The sequence below is a fragment of the Oncorhynchus mykiss genome, chromosome 6 (genome assembly GCF_013265735.2).
Source record: "Oncorhynchus mykiss isolate Arlee chromosome 6, USDA_OmykA_1.1, whole genome shotgun sequence".
NCBI lineage: Eukaryota > Metazoa > Chordata > Actinopteri > Salmoniformes > Salmonidae > Oncorhynchus > Oncorhynchus mykiss.
This window is the reverse complement of record NC_048570.1, coordinates 9,438,523-9,462,272: the sequence shown is the minus strand read 5'-3', so window position 1 is coordinate 9,462,272 and position 23,750 is coordinate 9,438,523. Positions and strand designations below refer to the sequence as shown.

At 46.3% G+C, this 23,750-nt stretch overlaps 1 protein-coding gene across 5 annotated transcripts in view; it reads right to left on the bottom strand.

Moving 5' to 3' along the window:
* pdlim5a (PDZ and LIM domain 5a) overlaps nt 1–23,750 on the bottom strand; it is a 126,725-nt gene that overhangs the window by 15,598 nt on the left and 87,377 nt on the right. For 3 of the 5 annotated variants that reach the window (XM_036979372.1, XM_036979371.1, XM_036979373.1), the window contains 6 exons: nt 23,561–23,597; nt 13,927–14,076; nt 8,315–8,605; nt 7,696–7,842; nt 4,743–4,820; nt 1,031–1,143 (listed from right to left, as the gene is read on the bottom strand). In XM_036979372.1, coding sequence (XP_036835267.1) covers nt 1,031–1,143; nt 4,743–4,820; nt 7,696–7,842; nt 8,315–8,605; nt 13,927–14,076; nt 23,561–23,597 — 816 coding nt within the window. The remainder of the gene's footprint in view (nt 1–1,030; nt 1,144–4,742; nt 4,821–7,695; nt 7,843–8,314; nt 8,606–13,926; nt 14,077–23,560; nt 23,598–23,750) is intronic. The other 2 variants (XM_036979370.1, XM_036979374.1) reach the window with 2 other exon arrangements.

Genomic DNA, 23,750 nt, shown 5'->3' with positions numbered 1-23,750 from the left:
AAGAATGCTGTTCATCGATTAAAGCTCAGCATTTAACACCGTAGTACCCTCCAAAATCGTCATTAATGAGTAGGTGTGTCCAAACTTTTGACTGGTACTGTATGTCGCAGTAGATGTGTAAAAACAATAATTCCATACATTTCTCAAGAAATCTCTAGATCCAAAGCAGGGGAGGCTGCTGAGGAGAGGACGGCTCATAATAATGGCTGGAATGGAGCAAATGGAATAGAATCAAACACATTGAAAGCACAGAAACCACGTGTTTGATGTTGTTAATACCTTTCCACTTATTCCGCTCCAGCCATTACCACACACCCACTCACTCAGCCTACACACACACACACACACACACACACACACACACACTTAGTTTACACACACACACCCACTCACTTAGTTTACACAGACACACACACACACACACACACACACACACACACACACACACACACACACACACACACACAGTATACACACACACACACACACACACACACACACACACAGTATACACACACTCACTCAGTTTACACACACGCACCCACTCACACAGTATACACACACACCCACTCACACAGTATACACACACACCCACTCACCCAGTTTACACACACACACACACACACACACACACACACACACACACACACACACACACACACACACACACACACACACACACACACACACACACACACACACACACACAGTATACACACACACACACAGTATACACACACACACACACAGTATACACACACTCACTCAGTTTACACACACACACCGACTCACACAGTATACACACACACCCACTCACACAGTATACACACACACCCACTCACCCAGTTTACACACACACACACACACACACACACACACGCACACACACACAGTATACACACACACACAGTATACACACACACACACAGTATACACACACTCACTCAGTTTTCACACACACACCCACTCACACAGTATACACACACACCCACTCACACAGTATACACACCCACCCACTCACACAGTTTACCCTGAGTGGTGGTAAAGGTGATGGAGTTGCTGGGGCTGCCAGCAGGTCCTTTGGTCATGGTCTTGACTGCAGACAACATGTGAGAACTGGTGTCTGGCTCCTCCACCTCCTCACTGCAAGGAAACATGAAAGAGAGGGTTAGTCATACCAGTCTGTCTGACACCTAGCTCCAAGTCCTCCTGACTTCAGAGTCTGGAAAGGCTCCATGTTGTTGTAGGTAAGATGCGTCGCTAATGAAGAGGGGCTGTGTTTTTTACTGATTCTTCTACTGCTTCTCTCTCAAACACCCACAGGCACACAAAGCCCCCGACCGTCACCCTCTTCCAATACAACTGTTGGATTTTCAAATACAAACAACGAAAGGTATTAAGCCCTCGGGGAGAAGAAAGAAAGGTTGGAGAGAAGCAACCGAGGCTCAGGCCAACTTCTGTGTGAATACTGCAAGAACAACAGACTTGTATCCAGACCAGTGTGTCACAGCTGTCCTTCGCCGTGTACTACAATAGTCATACCAGCTCACACACATCACGTTTCCACTATGTACAGCTCTAGGATCAGTTTCCCTCTCTGACAATCCTTACATTAAGCATTCGTGGGGAAAATGTTAAACTGACCCAAGATCAGCATCTAGGGGTAACTTCACCCTACTAGTAGCACCAACATCATACTTCTATCTGGTGTTTTTCAGTGTTAATTGGTCACCAGAAAACGTTTTAGTGCCCATAACTGTAGTATACTACATTTTGTTCACTCGGAAGTAGACGAGTTTCCCACTTCATGTCAAGACACATCCAAGAACACCAGAGTGCTGACGGAGGGCAGACACATCTCTTACCTCCTAATGTCTTGTGCAGGCCTCTACTCTGCCTGATGACCATTTAAATGAGTCGTCTATGACGGGTCGCTGTGTGTGAGGAACTCAGATACTCGGGTGGGCCCAAAAAAATACCCATTGAATACTACAGCCATGATGTACAGTGGTGCCATGCCAACTGCTGAAGTTGCTGAATCTGGATCTCTAGTCTGTCTCCACCATGTCTGCTTATGGCTCCCCGAGGAGCTGAGTGTTATGGCAACAGCGGCCGCCTTGGTTACGGAGATGAGGAGGTTGGTTGTCCACGGTGACCCAGAACTTGTGTATGGAGCTGGCATCACACCAAAGGAGCTGCTACTGTATGTTACCAGCTGCCCTGGCTCTGTACTGACACACCTCATTGAAACGCTGAAGCCAGCTCCACCATGGAATGATCCCTGCACAGCTGAACTGTAATGTGTAGTGTGAAGTTTCCCCTAGACGCTGATCTGGGGTCAGATCAGCATTTCCCCCACTAATGGTTAAGGTTAGGATTGGGGGGAAGATCAACATCAAATCAAATCAAATTTTATTTGTCACATGCGCCGAATACAACAGGTGTAGTAGACCTTACAGTGAAATGCTTACTTACAAGCCCTTAAGAAACAATGACGTTTTAAGAAAATATAAGTGTTAAGTAAATGTTTTTTAATTACAGTAGCAAATAATTAAATAGCAGAAGTAAAATAACAGTAGCGAGGCTATATAGAGGGGGTACCGGTACAGAGTCAATGTGGAGGCTATATAGAGGCGGTACCGGTACAGAGTCAATGTGGAGGCTATATAGAGGGTGTACCGGTACAGAGTCAATGTGGAGGCTATATAGAGGGGGTACCGGTACAGAGTCAATGTGGAGGCTATATAGAGGGGGTACCGGTACAGAGTCAATGTGGAGGCTATATAGAGGGGGTACCGGTACAGAGTCAATGTGGAGGCTATATAGAGGCGGTACCGGTACAGAGTCAATGTGGAGGCTATATAGAGGGGGTACCGGTACAGAGTCAATGTGGAGGCTATATAGAGGCGGTACCGATACAGAGTCAATGTGGAGGCTATATAGAGGGGGTACCGGTACAGAGTCAATGTGGAGGCTATATAGAGGGGGTACCGGTACAGAGTCAATGTGGAGGCTATATAGAGGGGGTACCGGTACAGAGTCAATGTGGGGGCTATATAGAGGCGGTACCGGTACAGAGTCAATGTGGAGGCTATATAGAGGGGGTGACCGGTACAGAGTCAATGTGGAGGCTATATAGAGGGGGTAGCGGTACAGAGTCAATGTGGAGGCTATATAGGGGCGGTACCGGTACAGAGTCAATGTGGAGGCTATATAGAGGGGGTACCGGTACAGAGTCAATGTGGAGGTTATATAGAGGGGGTACCGGTACAGAGTCAATGTGGAGGCTATATAGAGGGGGTACCGGTACAGAGTCAATGTGGAGGCTATATAGAGGGGGTAGCGGTACAGAGTCAATGTGGAGGCTATATAGGGGCGGTACCGGTACAGAGTCAATGTGGAGGCTATATAGAGGGGGTACCAGTACAGAGTCAATGTGGAGGCTATATAGAGGCGGTACCGGTACAGAGTCAATGTGGAGGCTATATAGAGGGGGTACCGGTACAGAGTCAATGTGGAGGCTATATAGAGGGGGTAGCGGTACAGAGTCAATGTGGAGGCTATATAGGGGCGGTACCGGTACAGAGTCAATGTGGAGGCTATATAGAGGGGGTACCGGTACAGAGTCAATGTGGAGGCTATATAGAGGGGGTACCGGTACAGAGTCAATGTGGAGGCTATATAGAGGGGGTACCGGTACAGAGTCAATGTGGAGGCTATATAGAGGCGGTACCGGTACAGAGTCAATGTGGAGGCTATATAGAGGGGGTACCGGTACAGAGTCAATGTGGAGGCTATATAGAGGCGGTACCGGTACAGAGTCAATGTGGTGGCTATATAGAGGGGGTACCGGTACAGAGTCAATGTGGAGGCTATATAGAGGGGGTACCGGTACAGAGTCAATGTGGAGGCTATATAGAGGGGGTACCGGTACAGAGTCAATGTGGAGGCTATATAGAGGGGGTACTGGTACAGAGTCAATGTGCGGGGGCACTAGTTAGTTGAGGTAATTGAGGTAATATGTACATGTAGGTAAGGGTAAAGTGACAATGCATAGATAATAAACAGAGAGTAGCAGAAGCGTAAAAGTGGGCAGAGGGCAATGCAAACAGTCTGGGTAGCCATTTGATTAGCTGATCAGGAGTCTTACGGCTTGGGGGTAGAAGCTAAGAACTCTTTTGGACCTAGACTTGGCGCTCCGGTACCGCTTGCCGTGCGGTATCAGAGAGAACAGTCTATGACTAGGGTGGCTGGAGTATTTGACAATTTTTAGGACCTTCTTCTGACACCACCTGGTATAGAGGTCCTGGATGGCAGGAAGCTTGGCCCAGTGATGTACTGGGCTGTTCGCACTACCCTCTGTAGTGCCTTGCGGTCGGAGGCCGAGCAGTTGCCATACCAGGCAGTGATGCAACCAGTCAGGATGCTCTCGATGGTGCAGCTGTAGAACTTTTTGAGGTATCTGAGAACCCATGCGAAATATAGTCCACAATCATCTCTGATTCTAGATCTGTACCTAAGGGGAAAACTTCACCCCGGAAGTACTGTAGTGCATGGACCTTTTTGCATCCTCGGCCTGAACCACACAATGTCTCCCTCATTGTTCAAATTATGTCTGAGGTGCACTTCTGTGTAGATACACTAAGGAGAGGATTCACAGAGAAAATACTGTAACGCATGCATACTAGCGCGTACACACACTAACTTTGTTATTTTCATACAAAATTAAAGTCCATGTTTACCTAAAGATATAGACAGCATTGACAGGAGAGGAGAGGTTGGGGTCACCCAGATCAGTGACTGATTGGTGCCAGGAGACTCTTGGACAGAGAAAGAAGGGAGGATGAGGAATGAAAGAGAGGAATTAAAAGGAAGATGAGGGGTGAAACAGGGATGACAGAATAGGATGCACACCACAGTGGGTTAAATGATGGTTATTCACCATGGTTACCACAGTGGGTTAAATGAAGGTTATTCACCCTGGTTATCTCGTAAGTTAAATGATGGTTATTCACCATGGTTACCACAGTGGGTTAAATGATGGTTATTCACCATGGTTATCTAGTGGGTTAAATGATGGTTATTCACCATGTTTACCACAGTGGGTTAAATGATGGTTATTCACCATGGTTACCACAGTGGGTTAAATGAAGGTTATTCACCCTGGTTATCTCGTAAGTTAAATGATGGTTATTCACCATGGTTACCACAGTGGGTTAAATGATGGTTATTCACCATGGTTATCTAGTGGGTTAAATGATGGTTATTCACCATGTTTACCACAGTGGGTTAAATGATGGTTATTCACCATGGTTACCACAGTGGGTTAAATTATCGTTTTTCACCATGGTTACCTACAGTGGGTTAAATGATGGTTATTCACCATGGTTATCTAGTAGGTTAAATGATGGTTACTCCCCATGGTTACCACAGTGGGTTAAATTATTGTTTTTCACCATGGTTACCTACAGTTTGTTAAATTATGGTTATTCACCATGGTTATCTAGTAGGTTAAATGATGGTTATTCACCATGGTTACCTACAGTGAGTTAAATGATGGTTATTCACCATGGTTATCTAGTAGGTTAAATGATGGTTATTCACCATGGTTACCTACAATGGGTTAAATGATGGTTATTCACCATGGTTACCTACAGTGGGTTAAATGATGGTTATTCACCATGGTTACCTACAGTGGGTTAAATGATGGTTATTCACCATGGTTACCTACAGTGGGTTAAATGATGGTTATTCACCATGGTTACCTACAGTGGGTTAAATGATGGTTATTCACCATGGTTATCTAGTAGGTTAAATGATGGTTATTCACCATGGTTACCTACAGTGGGTTAAATGATGGTTATTCACCATGGTTATCTACAGTGGGTTAAATGATGGTTATTCACCATGGTTACCTACAGTGGGTTAAATGATGGTTATTCACCATGGTTACCTACAGTGGGTTAAATGATGGTTATTCACCATGGTTATCTAATAGGTTAAATGATGGTTATTCACCATGGTTACCTACAGTGGGTTAAATGATGGTTATTCACCATGGTTATCTACAGTGGGTTAAATGATGGTTATTCACCATGGTTACCTACAGTGGGTTAAATGATGGTTATTCACCATGGTTATCTAGTGGGTTAAATTATGGTTATTCACCATGGTTACCTACAGTGGGTTAAATGATGGTTATTCACCATGGTTACCTACAGTGGGTTAAATGATGGTTATTCACCATGGTTATCTAGTAGGTTAAATGATGGTTATTCATCATGGTTACCTAGTGGTTTAAATGATGGTTATTCACCATGGTTATCTAGTAGGTTAAATTATGGTTATTACTACACAGGACTGTCATTCTAATAACAAAGCTGTCAGATGTCCAACTGCTTCTCCTGATACCCCCCCTGCATGCATACACACACACACACACACACACACACACACACACACACACACACACACACACACACACACACACACACACACACACACACACACACACACACATCGACACACACACACACACACACACACACATCGACACACACACACACACACACACACATCGACACACACACACACACACATCGACACACACACACACGCACACACACACACACACACACACACACACACACACACACACACACGCGCGTGCACGTGCGCGCACAGTATACCCCCTGCACATATACACACACACGCACATATACAATATATGGAAATAAACCCACAAACCACAAACACATGCACACACACACATACAGTATACCCACACACAAGCAGTATATACACACACACACAGATGGACTTGTATGAGCGTGGCTATTTCCTGGACAAATGTCAGATCTCACATACTGCCACACTTGTTCTAAACACTTCTGTATGCCTACTGTCACGTTTGAACTCAGCCAAAATGCGTCTCATGCCAAATTGTTTCGGCGGGATCATAGCTTGTCCGCTAGGTTTTCTCAGGGACACAACACGGCTGTTGACATTTGCAGCGTGCTGAGGGAACTCGGCTGTTGTCAAGCAGCTAGCTAGCTACATTTCAGAGGCGGTGGCTTTAAAGTTCAACTCCCATAGACGGCTCTTTGTTGACACAAAGTTGGCTATTCCCAAATGGCACCCTAATCCCTATTTAGTACACTATTTAAAGTAGTGCACTATGCAAGGGTGCACTGCTCAGTACACTTTAAATAGTATACTAAATAGGGAATAGGGTGCCATTTGGGAATAGCCGAAGACTCTCAATCAATTCCAAATGAACCCTTAGCCCCTCCTCTGTAGGCGCTCCTGTAGGTCTGAAAGGTTTTCAAAAAGGGTGATATGGTGCTTGATGTTATCTTTAATTTGAACTAGACTAGACCTCTTCTTAAAGGCTGGATGGAATTTCCACCATATTGCTAATATCTATTCATTCACTTCTGATCTAACAAGGTCGATATGGAATCGAGGGAAAGAACAGGGGCTAAGTTCTCTCTAGCTGCCTTTCGTTATGTTTTTTTTTTTTTTTTTGTTAGATACGGTTGTTAGTTAGTGACCCACACTATAACATGCCGCCATGGGGAAATTGTGACATAAGTAATCAGTCATCGTTAACGGTTCATGTCAACAGGTCTTCAGTCTACAAGGTAGAGTGAGTGATCGCCATACATTACATCACACGATGATGTCACCCTCTACCTCTTGTTGTTGGGCAGGTGTAAGGCACTAACACTCCGACGCTTCTTCTTCCTCAAGCGGAGGGGCGGGAGGGTGGTGATAGGCGTAATGAGCAAGGCATCCAATAGGGACTGAGAGACCGTCCCCTCAGGTGACCTGTGTGGGGTTCTTTTAACGAGGTAGTCATGGAAGCACAAGGGGTTGACAGGACAGGACAGGAGAGGACAGGAGAGGAAAGGACAGGAGAGGACAGGACAGGACAGAAGAGGACAGAAGAGGGAGAGGGGAGGACAGAAGAGGACAAAAGAGGAGAGAAGAGGACAGGGATACATAATAAGACAAGACAGGACAGGAGAGGACATTAGAGGAGAGGACAGGACAGGACAGTATAAGACAGGAAGACAGGAAGACAGGGGGACAGTAGGAGGGCATAAGAAGGTGGGACCGACAGGGTGAAGGGAACAGCTAGGACTGATGATTTCAGTGATGAATGCAGATCCACATTTACAATTACTAAAATCAATCAAGAATACATCCTAAATAGAATGCATCTACTATGATCACTAAACCTCAGGTTAGCAACCTTTACACGCTTGCTCGCATGCACACACACACACGCACACACAGCACTGAGCTTTACCTGGCCTGTAAACCAATAACAGTAGAATGGGACCGTATAGCCAGAGTCGGTGCACTAGGGGTGAGGGCCGGTGGGCAGGGACCACCTCGAGGGAGGAACTCCAGTGGGTTCAACAGGAGCTCTCGCCTGCACCCATAGAACACAGGAAAGGGGGCAGCAGACTTTACACTGATAAGGACACTGGGATAGAGTAGATTGGTATGATTCCCGTACCTCACTGACTTTGGGGAGAGTAGTGGCTGTACTGCAGACACAGGAGAAAGATGTGTCAGTGGCTGTACTGGAGAGGAGCTGGGAGGGACACAGAGATAAGAGGATGGATGGATAAGCATACTGTCAATGAAGGGTTTCTTTCCTACTGTATATGGAGCCACTTGCCCAGAGAAACAAGTGCATTTATACTGTTGGCACATAATGAGAAGATCCTCTGGAGTGTGTGCTCATATCATTGGAAAGGCCATCACAGTGTGTATCAAGAGTAGGAGGGCTGATCTATGATCAGTATAGCGGGGCTGATCTAGGATCAGTGTAGCGGGGCTGATCTAGGATCAGTGTAGCGGTGCTGATCTAGGATCAGTGTAGCAGTCCTGATCTAGGATTAGAGTAGAAGTACTGATCTAGGATCAGAGTAGCAGTGCTGCTCTAGGATCAGTGTAGCAGTGCTGCTCTAGGATCAGTGTAGCAGTCCCGATCTAGGACCAGTATAGCAGGGCTGATCTAGAATCAGTGTATTGGTGCTGATCTAGGATTAGGTCTCCCCATCCGATCTTATTCAAATCAAATCAATGTTTATTGGTCGGATACACAGGGTTGCAGATGTTATCGCAGGTGCAGTGAAATGCTTATGTTTCTAGCTTCAACAGTGCAGTAATAATACCTAGCGATACAGAACAATACACACACAATCCAAACAGTAAAAAAAATAAAAAATAAGAATATCAGAACGAGCAATGTCAGAGTCCGGAGTATAAATATAGGTTCAACTACTGTACCAAACTTTAGGAACACCTGCTCTTTCCATATGATCCCTTATTAATGTCACCTGTTAAATCCACTTCAATCAATGTTGATGAAGGGGAGGACCCGGTTTTCAATTTTTGCCTAAAATGACATACCCAAATCTAACTGCCTGTAACTCAGGCCCTGAAGCAAGGATATGCATATTCTTGGTACCATTTGAAAGGAAACACTTTGAAATGTGTGGAAATGTGAAAGGAATGTAGGAGACTATAACACAATAGATCTGGTAAAAGATAATACAAAGACAAAACCAACAGTTCTTTTGTATTTTTTTGTACCATCATTTTGAAATGCAAGAGAAAGGCCATCATGTATTACTCCAGCCCAGGTGCAATTTAGATTTTGGCCACTAGATGGCAGCAGTGTGTGTGCAAAGTTTTAGACTGATCCAAAGAACCATTTCCTTTCTGTTCAAAAATGTGTATCTAGACTGCCTAAATGTGCCTAATTGGTTTCTTAATAACTTTTCATGTTCAAAACTGTGCACTCTCCTCAAACAATAGAATGGTATTATTTCACTGTAATAGCTATTATAAATTGGACAGTGCAGTTAGATGAACAAGAATTGTATCTTTCTGCCAATATCTGATATGTCTATGTCCTGGGAAATGTTCTTGTTACTTACAATCTCATGCTAATCGCATTTGCCTACATTAGCTCAACGTCCCGCAGGGGACCCACCAATCCTGAAGAATATTTATTAAAGAAGGATTTTTAAGCCTTGAGACAATTGAGACATGGATTGTATATGTGTGCCATTCAGCGGATGACTGACAAGATGGCGCTGATAGACCTGGACACCCTGTTCTTGGCTCCTAATCAACTTCGCAATGACATCTACTACATACAGTGCATTCAGAAAGAGTTCAGACCCCTTGTCTTTTTCCACATTTTGTTACGTTACTTTGTTGAACCACATTTGGCAGCGATTACAGCCTTGAGTCTTCTTGGGTATGATGCTACAATATTGGCACACCTCTATTTGGGGAGTTTCTTCCATTCTTCTCTGTAGATCATCTCAAGTTCTGTCAGGTTGGATGGAGAACGTTGCTGCACAGTTATTTTCAGGTTTCTCCAGCGATGTTCGATCGGGTTCAAGTCCCGAAGCCACTCCTGCGTTGTCTTGGCTGTGTGTTAGGGTTGTTGTCCTGTTGGAAGATGAACCTTCGACCCAGTCTGAGGTCCTGAGTGCTCTGGAGCAGGTTTTCGTCAAGGATCTCGCTTTACTTTGTTCCGTTCATCTTTCCCTCGATCCTAACTAGTCTCGCAGTCCCTTCCTCATGAGGAAGGTGAGGAATCAGCCCAGAACTACACGGCAGGACCTGGTCAATGACCTGAAGAGAGCTGGGACCACAGTCTCAAAGAAAACCATTAGTAACACACTACGCCGTCATGGATTAAAATCCTGCAGCGCACGCAAGGTCCCCCTGCTCAAGCCAGCGCATGTCCAAGCCCGTCTGAAGTTTGCCAATGTCCATCTGGATGATCCAGAGGAGGAATGGGAGAAGGTCATGTGGTCTGATGAGACAAAAATAGAGCTTTTTGGTCTAAACTCCAATCGCCGTGTTTGGAGGAAGAAGAAGGATGAGTACAACCCCAAGAACACCATCCCAACTGTGAAGCATGGAGGTGGAAACATCATTCTTTGGGGATGCTTTTCTGCAAAGGGGACAGGAAGACTGCACTGTATTGAGGGGAGGATGGATGGGGCCATGTATCGCAAGATCTTGGCCAACAACCTCCTTCCCTCAGTAAGACCATTGAAGATGGGTCGTGGCTGAGTCTTCCAGCATGACAACGACCCGAAACACACAGCCAGGGCAACTAAGGAGTGGCTCCGTAAGAAGCATCTCAAGGTCCTGGAGTGGCCTAGCCAGTCTCCAGACCTGAACCCAATAGAAAATCTTTGGAGGGAGCTGAAAGTCCGTATTGCCCAGCAACAGCCCCAAAACCTGAAGGATCTGGAGAAGGTCTGTATGGAGGAGTGGGCCAAAATCCCTGCTGCAGTGTGTGCAAACCTGGTCAAGAACTACAGGAAACGTATGATCTCTGTAATTGCAAACAGAGGTTTCTGTACCAAATATTAAGTTCTGCTTTTCTGATGTATCAAATACTTATGTCATGCAATAAAATGCAAATGAATTACTTAAAAATCATACAATGTGATTTTCTGGATTTTTGTTTTAGATTCTGTCTCTCACAGTTGAAGTGTACCTATGATAAAAATTACAGACCCCTACATGCTTTGCAAGTAGGGAAACCTGCAAAATCGGCAGTCTATCAAATACTTGTTCTCCCCACTGTATATGCGACCATAAAAATAATGTATTTGATTTGAAGACAAAAGATTTAAGTGCCTTTGAACGGGGTATCGTAGTTGGTGCCAGACATGCCATGTGAGTGTCAAGAACTGCAACGCTGCTGGGTTTTTCACGACATCCAGCCAACTTGACACAACCATGGATAGAATTGGAGTCAATATGGGCCAGCATCCCTGTGGAACGCTTTCGACACCTTGTAGAAAAGATGTGTACAGCAGTAGTTATATTGGATAAGCCATGACTAGAATACAGTATATACATCTAATGTGGGTAAAACAGTATGTAAACATTATAGAAGTGACCAGTGTTCAATGACTCTATGTACATAGGGCAGCAGTCTCTAAGGTGCAGGGTAGAGTACTGGGTGGTAGCCGGCTAGAAACAGTGACTATAGTTCAGGGCAGGGTACTGGGGGAGGCTAGTAACAGTGACTAAGGTTCAGGGCAGGGTACTGGGAGAGGCTAGTAACAGTCACTAAGGTTCAGGGCAGGGTACTGGGGGAGGCTAGTAACAGTGACTAAGGTTCAGGGCAGGGTACTGGGGAAGGCTAGTAACATTGACTAAGGTTCAGGGCAGGGTACTGGGGAAAGCTAGTAACAGTGACTAAGGTTCAGGGCAGGGTACTGGGGGGAGGCTAGTAACAGTGACTAAGGTTCAGGGCAGGGTACTGGGGAAAGCTAGTAACAGTGACTAAGGTTCAGGACAAGGTACTGGGGAAAGCTAGTAACAGTGACTAAGGTTCAGGGCAGGGTACTGGGGGAGGCTAGTAACATTGACTAAGGTTCAGGGCATGGTACTGGGGAAAGCTAGTAACAGTGACTAAGGTTCAGGGCAAGGTACTGGGGAAAGCTAGTAACAGTCACTAAGGTTCAGGGCAGGGTACTGGGGAAAGCTAGTAACAGTGACTAAGGTTCAGGGCAAGGTACTGGGGAAGGCTAGTAACAGTGACTAAGGTTCAGGGCAGGGTACTGGGGAAGGCTAGTAACAGTGACTAAGGTTCAGGACAAGGTACTGGGGAAGGCTAGTAACAGTCACTAAGGTTCAGGGCAGGGTACTGGGGAAAGCTAGTAACAGTGACTAAGGTTCAGGGCAAGGTACTGGGGAAGGCTAGTAACAGTGACTAAGGTTCAGGACAAGGTACTGGGGAAGGCTAGTAACAGTCACTAAGGTTCAGGACAAGGTACTGGGGAAGGCTAGTAACAGTGACTAAGGTTCAGGACAAGGTACTGGGGAAAGCTAGTAACAGCGACTAAGGTTCATAGTAGGGTACTGGGTGGAGGCTAGTAACAGTCACTAAGGTTCAGGGCAGGGTACTGGGGAAAGCTAGTAACAGTGACTAAGGTTCAGGGCAAGGTACTGGGGAAGGCTAGTAACAGTGACTAAGGTTCAGGACAAGGTACTGGGGAAAGCTAGTAACAGTGACTAAGGTTCAGGACAAGGTACTGGGGAAAGCTAGTAACAGCGACTAAGGTTCATAGTAGGGTACTGGGTGGAGGCTAGTAACATTGACTAAGGTTCAGGGCAGGGTACTGGGGAAAGCTAGTAACAGTGACTAAGGTTCAGGGCAAGGTACTGGGGAAAGCTAGGAACAGTCACTAAGGTTCAGGGCAGGGTACTGGGGGGAGGCTAGTAACAGTGACTAAGGTTCAGGGCAGGGTACTGGGCGGAGGCTGGCTAGTGGTGACTGTTTAACAGTCTGATGGCCTGGAGATAGAAGCTGTTTGTCAGTCTCTGTCCCAGCTTTGATGCACCTGTACGGTCTCTTCCTTCTAGATGATAGCGACGTGAACAGGCAGTGGCTCGGGTGGCTGAGGTCCTTCATTATTATCTAAAAGGCCAAACTGATCCTAGATCAGCACTCACTACTAATCTGAGATGCACTATGTCTCTGCATTATTATCTAAAAAGCCAAACTGATCCTAGATCTGCACTCACTACTAATCTGAGACGCACTATGTCTCTGCAGTGTTTACCCGGGGTAGACACCGGTTTTAAACTGTCATTTTGTTACAGGAGGTTGATACTTTAACCCCAGTGTTTTCTAGAGCTGTGGTCCAAGGCCTTAACGTATATTCCTCTACTAACGCCCTACATAAATGTTCATTGAGAAAGTTTCACTAAAGCCCTGGACCAAGGCTAAACCAATCACATGTTTCTCATGTTCTGACCTCACCTGGCCAACCTTCCAATGGGAGGAAAATAATGAACGGTGTTTGCTGACTCAGGGCTTTTTATGATCAATTTCACAATAATTTGTTTGCTTTGTTGTACCTGTGAATAGGTGAGAGAGGAGCCGTATGTATTTGGTCTGTAGCAGAGGAGTCGTCATTGTGATGGACATCACTAGCTTCCCAATCCGACCCAATGGCTTGAATCTCTCCTAGGACACCATCGCCCTCTAGTGGTGTCAAAATGGAACTGCTAGAGGAATGAAAAAGTTGTGGAACATGATAGAGCCACACGCCCTGATCATAACGTTTGTGCTTCACCATTGCATAAATATATATATAATCATCAAATCAAATGTTATTTGTCACATGTTTTGTAAACAACAGGTGTAGACCAACAGTGAAATGCTTAATTATGGGTATTTTTCCAACATAAAGATACAAAAATATACATACAGTACCAGTCAAAAGTTTGGACACAGCTACTCATTCAAAGGTTTTCTTTATTTTGACTATTTCCTACATTGTAGAATAATAGCGCAGACATCAACACTAGGAAATAACACACATGGAATCATGTACTGTAGGTAGGGGTGGTGACTAGGCAACAGGATAGATGATAGACTGAGCTGTAACAGCACCATATGTATGAGAAAGTGTGTGTGTGTGGCATCAGTGTACATGTGCGCGCATGTTATGTGTGTGTCTGTGGACGTATGCTGTGTGTGTGTATGTCTATGTGTGTGTTAGTCCAGTGTGTGTGTGTATGTCTATGTGTGTGTTGGGGTCAGTGTAAGTGTGTTAGTCCAGTGTGTGTGTATGTCTATGTGTGTGTTAGTCCAGTGTGTGTGTATGTCTATGTGTGTGTTGGGGTGTCAGTGTAAGTGTGTTCGTCCAGTGTGTGTGTATGTCTATGTGTGTGTTAGTCCAGTGTGTGTGTATGTCTATGTGTGTGTTGGGGTGTCAGTGTAAGTGTGTTCGTCCAGTGTGTGTGTATGTCTATGTGTGTGTTAGTCCAGTGTGTGTGTATGTCTATGTGTGTGTTAGTCCAGTGTGTGTGTATGTCTATGTGTGTGTATGTCTATCTGTGTGTTAGTCCAGTGTGTGTGTATGTCTATGTGTGTGTTAGTCCAGTGTGTGTGTATGTCTATGTGTGTTGGGGGGTCAGTGTAAGTGTGTTAGTCCAGTGTGTGTGCATAGTCGGTGCCGGAGAGTTGAAAAAGGGTCATTGCAGGTAGTCCGGGTGGCCATTTTATTATCTATTTAGTAGTATTGTTTAGCAGTCATGGCTTGGGGGTAGAGGTTGTTCAGGGTCCTGTTGGTTCCAGACTTGGTGCACTGGTACCGCTTGTCGTGCGCTAGCAGAGGGAACAGTCTATGACTGGGGTGGCTGGAGTCTTTGACAATCTTTTGGGCCTTCCTCTGACACCGCCTGGTATAGAGGTCCTGGATGGGAGCTCGACCCCAGTGATGTAGTGGGTGGTATGCACTACCCCCTGTAGCGACTTGCGGTCGGGGTGCATTGCAGTTTCCGTACCAAGCGATAATGCAGCCAGTCAAGATGCTCTCAATGGTGTGTAACAGGGTTGAAATAGATATCGGTCCTCTTTTTCCTGGAGTCCACAATCATCTCCTTAGTCTTGGTTACATTGAGGGAGAGGTTGTTGTCCTGGCAACACACTGCCAGGTCTCTGACTTCCTGCCTATAGGCTGTCTCGTCGTTGTCGGTGATCAGGCCTACCACTGTTGTGTAATCATCAAGCTTAATGATGGTGTTGGAGTCCTGCCTGGCTGTGCAGTCATGAGTGAACAGGGAGTACAGGAGGGGGCTGAGCATGCACCTGAGGGGCCCCTGTGTTGAGGATCAGTATGGTGGATGTGTTGTTACCTACCCTTACCACCTGGGGGCGGCCTGTCAGGATATCCAGGATACAGTTGCAGAGGGAGGTGTTTAGTCCCAGGGTCCTTAACTTATTGATGAGCTATGACGGCACTCTGGTGTTGAACGATGAGCTGTAGTCAATGAATAGCATTCTCACATAGGTGTTCATTTTGTCCAGTTAGGAAAGGGCAGTGTCGAGTGCAATAGAGATTGCATCATCTGTGGATCTGTTGGGGTGTTATGCAAATTGGAGTGGGTCTAGGGTTTCTGGGCTAATGGTGTTGATGTGAGACATGACTAGCCTTTCAAAGCACTTCATGGCTACAGATGTGAGTGCTACGGGTCGGGTAGTTATTTAGGCAGGTTAGCTTAGTGTTCTTGGGCACAGGCTCTATGGTGGTCTGCTTAAAACATGTTGGTATTACAGACTCGGACAGGGAGAGGTTGAAAATGTCAGTGAAGACACTTGCTGGTTGGTCAGCGCATGCTCGCAGTACACGTCCTGGTAATCCGTCTGGCCCTGCGGCCTTGTGAAATTTGACCTGTTTAAAGGTCTCACTCACATCGGCTTTCGGAGAGTGTGATCACACAGTCTTCCGGAACAGCTGGTGCTCTCATGCATGTTTCAGTGCCAATTGCCTCGAAGCGAGCATGGAAGTAGTTTAGCTCGTCTGGTAGGCGATAAATGTTTAAGGCTTTTTGACCTGTCTCCAAACTAATATAATAGGTTCAGAGTTTGTTTAGATATTTAAACCTGCGTGTTGTGATCATGTTTGTGTGGGGGGACAAAACCAATTTGTGCACGATGGAGCACATGCGTGACCGATTTGGGTACGGTGTTAGGGACCATGCCAAATCTTTTCAGCCTCCTGATGGGGAAGAAACGTTTTCGTGCCCTCTTCACAACTGTGTGGGTTGTGGAGAGACTCACTTAGCTGTCATCAAGACAAAGGGTGGCTACTTTGAAGAACCTCAAATATAACATTTATTTTTATATGTTTAACACTTTTTTGGTTACTACATGATTCAATATGTTTTATTTCATAGTTTTGATGTCTTCACTATTATTCTACAATGTAGACAATAGTAAAATAAAGAAAAACCCTTGAATGAGTAGGTGTGTCCAAACTATTGACTGGTACTTTACATACCCAAAAATGCTAACCTCCTTTGTTATTGTAATGGGGAGCGGTTAGCATTTTTTGGGGGGGCGGGGGGGTATGATATTTGTGTGTCTGTACCTTTCTCACTCATCATTATTCACATTTCCTTCAGGATTATCTGTAATCATGGTATCATCCACATTAATGTGGAAGTGTTTAGAAACATATTCTATTCTTATTTACAATAAAAGTGACTCTAAAATGACAAAATACATTATTACCATTCATTTCTATTGGGCACAAAATCGTCTGAAACAACCATAACAAACAGCAAATGCATCCAACAAATGTGTAGAGTCACCAGCTTGATGTTATCATTGGTGATATGAATATGGGACCAAATACTAAACTTTTTACTACTTTAATACACATGTTGGTGAATTTGTCCCAGTATTTTTGGTCCCCTAAAATGGGGGGACTATATACAACAAGTTCTGTAATTTCTAAACTGTTCACCCGATATGGATGAAGATACATTCAAATGAAACCTGTCAGTCGGCACTTTAACCTCATAGTCATGATATAATTTCCAATCCAAAGTGCTGGAGTACAGAGACAAAACAACAAACAATGTATCACTGTCCCAATACTTTTGGAGCTCACTGTATGTCCACAAAGGGACAGTGCAGAGTGAGGAGTCGATAGGTCAAAGGTGAAAAGGTCAGCAGTCAGAGAGTGGATGAGTGTGACTGTGCCTGACCTGGCCGTCGTTTGTCTCAGCTATAATGGGAGAACTATTGTCAGAGAGAAGAAGAAGATAGAAAGGCTGAAATGAACGCTTCTTGACTTTATTGAAACATCATGACAACTCATGATGACATCACATTCAAAGCACATAACAGAAGTTGAGGCTAATATACCCTGTACATAATGTCATGTATTAAAGAGATTCTCCGGTACATTTGTATACTTTTTAGCCAGTATTTATGAAAGTAGCGCTCACAAGCTAAAAGTGTTTCCCGAAGATTGTGTACTATGTCACATATATGTGCATCTCTCTCTCTCTCTCTCTCTCTCTCTCTCTCTCTCTCTCTCTCTCTCTCTCTCTCTCTCTCTCTCTCTCTCTCTCTCTCTCTCTCTCTCTCTCCTGTGGGTGCATGATGTGGCTCTTGCTATAATTTTTGTTATCATCACAATACACGGTCTTATAAATTATAAAAACTCAATCCCAGGGATGAAATGATACTAGCAGAAGTAGTCTGTTTCTAACAATAATACAACTTTTTTTCTCTCCAGAAAAACGTCCCATTTGTCTTCCAAGAGTGTCTGAATACCTTTCACAGAAAACACTTCCCCAGGACATGCCAGAGTAGGAGTGCAGAGGGGAGGAGACAGGTTAAAGAAGGATTTTTAAGCCTTGTGACAATTGAAACATGTATTGTGTATGTGTGCCATTCAGAGGTTGAGTGGGCACGACACAATATTTAAGTGCCTTTGAATGGGGTATGGTAGTAGGTGCCAGGCGCACCGGTTTGAGTGCGTCAAGAACTGCAACGCTGCTGGGGTTGTCACGCTCAATAATTTCCTGTGTGTATCAACAATGGTCCACCATCCTAATGACATCCAGCCAACATGACACAACTGTGGGAAGCATAGTAGTCAACATGGGCCAGCATCCTCGTGGACGGCTTTCGACACCTTGTAGAGTCCATGCCCCGAAGAATTGAGGCTGTTCTGAGGGTGTTCCTAATGTTTTGTATCCTCAGTGTATCTATTTAATATGTTTGATTATTCTGTTAACCACAGCAGCAGGCCCACTGTAGCCGTCCAACCCTGTAATCAAGGGTCCTCTGCCCAAAAACTGTCCACTTTTTTGTTGTCAGTGTCTGTTTTAATTGAATATCCAACAGTACATTTCATGAGGAATCTACACCACAATGGAAATAACCCTTATGGTTTTATTGTGTTCAATCCCCAATAATATTGTGTGTCACTGGCTGGAGCAACTTCTACTTTTAATGGTCACATGATACAGTACAACCAACCAACCAATCAGCCAGTCAACCAATCAACCATCAGTAGACACTGCATCAGGTTTCAAACATGACCCAACTGTTACACTAAGATATTGCATCTCTCTGAAGAGCTATATACTATAGACCATTATACTATAGATAAATATACCATAGAACATTTTACTATAGATAAATATACTATAGACCATTATACTATAGATAAATATACTATAGAGAAATATACTGTGAGATTGTGAGCCAAACTGGGTAGTAAAATTAGACGGGACACAGTCGATGACATTTGGGATGGCAGTTGTGCTCTAGGCTAATACGCACGCAAACACACACACACACACACACATGGCAACCCGCAAGGTCCGAGTAAGCGCTCCTCCCCCAACCAAATTAATTATTTTCTTTAAGAAAAAAAGAAAAAAACATTGGACAGAGAAAAGAGTTTTATAGATAATCTGGTGCCATTTTACACATTCTGCCATGAGGCTGAGAGAAAAAGATAATTTCCTGTGATTCGAAAAAAAATTAATGGCTTATGAAATCTTCATACGCTATCTGGGGGGCACGATCTCCAGAGGGACCCCAACCCCAAAATCTTGGGGGGGCCCCTGCCTTGCGGGGGCTGCGGGGGGTGTGTACTACACCAGTGACACACTCACACAAACAGAGGGCACTATTGGAGGGTAAGGACGTTGAGTGTGCGTGCAGACACCCCGTGATGCCAGTCTCTCAGCTTGGTGTATTTCGGTCCGATCACCTGGGTGTTCACCTTTTTCACTCTGCCACCCACCCGGAAAGGAGTGAGGAGAGAGAAGAGACGGAGAGAGGAGTAAGGAGAGAGGAGTGAGGAGAGAGGGGGAGAGAGGAGTGAGAAGAGGGAGTGAGGGAGAGAGGAGAGAGGAGTGAGGAGAGAGGAGAGAGGAAAGAGGAGAGGGAGTGAGGAGAGATAGAGAGAGGAGAGGGGAAAGAGGAGAGAGAGTGAGGAGAGATGGAGAGAAGAGAGATGGAGAGGGAGAGAGGAGTAAGGAGAGAGGAGTGAGGAGAGAGGGGGGAGAGGAGTGAGAAGAGGGAGTGAGGGAGAGATGGAGAGGGGGAAGAGGAGAGAGGAGTGAGGAGAGAGGGGGAGAGAGGAGTGAGAAGAGGGAGTGAGGGAGAGATGGAGAGGGGGAAGAGGAGAGGGAGTGAGGAGAGAGGAAAGAGGAGAGGGAGTGAGGAGGAGAGACGGAGAGAGGAGAGAGGGGGCGAGAGGAGTGAGAAGAGGGAGTGAGTGAGAGATGGAGAGGGGGAAGAGGAGAGGGAGTGAGGAGAGAGGAGTGAGGAGAGATGGTTGAGGAGAGAGGGAGTGAAGAGAGAGGGAGTGAGGAGGAGCGACGGAGAGAGGAGTGAGGAGAGGGAGTGAGGAGAGAGGAGTGAGGAGAGAGGAAAGAGGAGAGGGAGTGAGGAGAGGGGAGAGATGGAGAGGGGGAAGAGGAGAGATGGAGAGAGGAGAGATGGAGAGAGGAAAGAGAAGAGGGAGTGAGGAGAGAAGGAGAGATGGAGAGAGGAGTGAGGAAAGAGGAAAGAGGAGAGGGAGTGAGGAGAGAGGGAGAGATGGAGAGAGGAGGGAGGAAAGAGGAAAGAGGAGAGGGAGTGAGGAGAGAGGGCGAGAGGGGTGAGGAGAGAGGAATAGGAGAGGGAGTGAGGAGAGAGGAGTGAGGAGAGAGGAAAGAGAAGAGGGAGCGATGGAGAGAGGAGAGATGGAGAGAGGAAAGAGAAGAGGGAGTGAGGAGAGAAGGAGAGATGGAGAGAGGAGTGAGGAAAGAGGAAAGAGGAGAAGGAGTGAGGAGAGAGGGAGAGATGGAGAGAGGAGGGAGGAAAGAGGAAAGAGGAGAGGGAGTGAGGAGAGAGGGCGAGAGGGGTGAGGAGAGAGGAAGAGGAGAGGGAGTGAGGACAGAGGGAGAGGAATGAGGAGAAAGGGAGGAGAGAGAATAGATGGAGAGAGGAGTGAGGAAAGAGGAGAGATGGTTGAGGAGAGAGGTAGTGAGGAGAGAGGAGAGAGGAAAGAGGAGAGGGAATGAGGAGAGAGGAGTGAGGCGAGATGGTTGAGGAGAGAGGGAGTGAAGAGAGAGGGAGTGAGGATGAGAGATGGAGAGAGGAGTGAGGAGAGGGAGTGAGGAGAGAGGGAGTCGGGAGAGAGGGAGAGAGGAGTGAGGAGAGAGAGGAGAGGGAGAGAGGAGAGATGGTTGAGGAGAGAGGTAGTGAGGAGAGAGGAGAGAGGGAGAGAGGAGTGAGGAGCGAGGGAGTGAGGAGAGAGGAGAGATGGTTGAGGAAAGAGGGAGTGAGGAGAGAGGAGTGAGGAGAGAGGGAGAGGGGAGAGGAGTGAGGGAGATAGGAGTGAGGAGAGAGGGAGAGGGGAGAGAGGGGAGAGGAGTGAGGGAGAGAGGAGTGAGGAGAGAGGGGAGAGGAGTGAGGGAGAGAGGAGTGAGGAGAGAGGGGAGAGGAGTGAGGAGAGAGAGGAGAGGGAGAGAGGAGAGAGGGAGAGAGGAGAGATGGTTGAGGAGAGAGGTAGTGAGGAGAGAGGAGAGAGGGAGAGAGGAGTGAGGAGAGAGAGGAGAGGGAGAGAGGAGAGAGGGAGAGAGGAGAGATGGTTGAGGAGAGAGGTAGTAAGGAGAGAGAAGAGAGGGAGTGAGGAGAGAGGAGAGATGGTTGAGGAGAGAGGGAGTGAAGAGAGAGGAGTGAGTGGAGAGGGAGAGGGGAGAGAGGGGAGAGGAGTGAGGGAGAGAGGAGTGAGGAGAGAGGGGAGAGGGGAGAGGAGTGAGGGAGAGAGGAGTGAGGAGAGAGGGGAGAGGGGAGAGGAGTGAGGAGTGAGGAGAGAGGGGAGAGGAGAGAGGAGAGAGGAGGGAGGGGAGAGGAGTGAGGGAGAGAGGAGTGAGGAGAGAGGGGAGAGGGGTGAGGGAGAGAGGAGTGAGGAGAGAGGGGAGAGGAGTGAGGAGAGAGGGGAGAGGAGAGAGGAGAGAGGAGGGAGGGGAGAGGAGTGAGGGAGAGAGGAGTGAGGAGAGAGGGGAGAGGGGTGAGGGAGAGAGGAGTGAGGAGAGAGGGGAGAGGGGAGAGGAGTGAGGGAGAGAGGAGTGAGGAGAGAGGGGAGAGGAGTGAGGAGAGAGGGGAGAGGAGAGAGGGGAGAGGAGTGAGGAGAGAGGGGAGAGGGGTGAGGGAGAGAGGAGTGAGGAGAGAGGGGAGAGGGGAGAGGAGTGAGGAGAGAGGGGAGAGGGGTGAGGGAGAGAGGAGTGAGGAGAGAGGGGAGAGGAGTGAGGAGAGAGGGGAGAGGAGTGAGGAGAGAGGGGAGAGGAGTGAGGAGAGAGGGGAGAGGAGTGAGGAGAGAGGGGAGAGGAGTGAGGAGAGAGGAGTGAGGAGAGAGGGCGAGTGACAAAGAAAGTCAAGAAGAGGAAGAGAAAAGAAAAGGAGAATATGAATAAAACTATATATGGAAATATAACGTCAAGTTGTAGAAAGCTACGCCATTATGACACATTATGATGCGTTAAAGACACTGTTATGGATACGTCATGAACTTCAAGTGTTACCGAAAAGCTGAATAGAGGACAAATGGATGAACATGGAATGAGTTGCTGGTCACAACAATCCAGGAAGCATGATCACATCACACACGGGTGAGCATTCCAAATAGACCAACAGGCCCTGGTCAAAAGCAGTGCACTGTACAGGAAATGGGATGCCATTTGGGACGGAATCAAGAAGCCATGCACATCCCCAGTCATGAAGATGCTTCTATAAGGAAAGACAGTGGTGGTCATTATTCAATTGAACACGTTAACGACCACAGCATGATCAAGCACTGCCATATCCACGTGGATACCAAGACTAAACTGCAAGGCGAACGCACATCATGACCACAGCACTATAATCACCTAAACACCACAGACTGCACCACGGTCATGTTCACAAGAAAACCACAGAAAGCAACACACATACACACACACACACAGAGGTAGTATGTCAAACATACTGTAGTAAATATTGTCACATTTGGAAAACACATTATTTTGGAGGACCTCATTTATAACTCTGTTCTCTCATGGGAAAACCAAATCCACTACAGACAGTCCACACTGCAGGGTGACGTTTCCCCTGGGTACAGATCTAGGATCAGCTTCCCCTCCCCAATCCTAACCTTAACAAATAATAGGAAACATGCTAAATTGACCCAAGATTTGCATCTTGTTGTGGGTTGACGCCAGCCACTAGGCTCACCCCAGAGCCACATTCACTACAACTATGCTAAGCACAGGCCCAGAGTCAGACCTCTCAGATTGAAACAGTTTACTGTAACTCCGGCTACGCCAGGTTTATCTCAGGTGGCTTCCTCCCTCTAATTTGGTGGTCAACTAAGCATGCAGGAGTTACTGTAACAGGATTTGGGCATTTGGGATAGTGTGTGTGGTGTGTGTGTTTAGATGTTCACAGGATGAATGTCCCATGTAACTACCAGAATGCCCATTGTGATGACCGAAGGCCCATTGTGACTACTAGATACCCCATATGACTACTAAATGCCCCATGTGACTACTGGATGCCCAATGTGACTATTAGATTCCACACGCAACCCCATCATCCAAATAGTAACTGTAACGACAACAACAACAACAACAACAGCACATCCATGCAAATTAAGACCACCGCGGTAAGAGCCGACCAACCGAGAGAGAACGATCACCAAGCACTTACTTTGTCTTGTTCTCCGCATCGCTCTCCTGTGCTTGCTCTACATAGGAGAGAAGAACATAACATAAGCGTCACTCCACTCATCAGCACTTTTTTTGAATACATTGACATTAATAGAACCATAGAAATATAATTACTAGAAGGGGTGTCTTCATTCAAGTCAATGAGGACATAATTGGTGGACCATTGAACA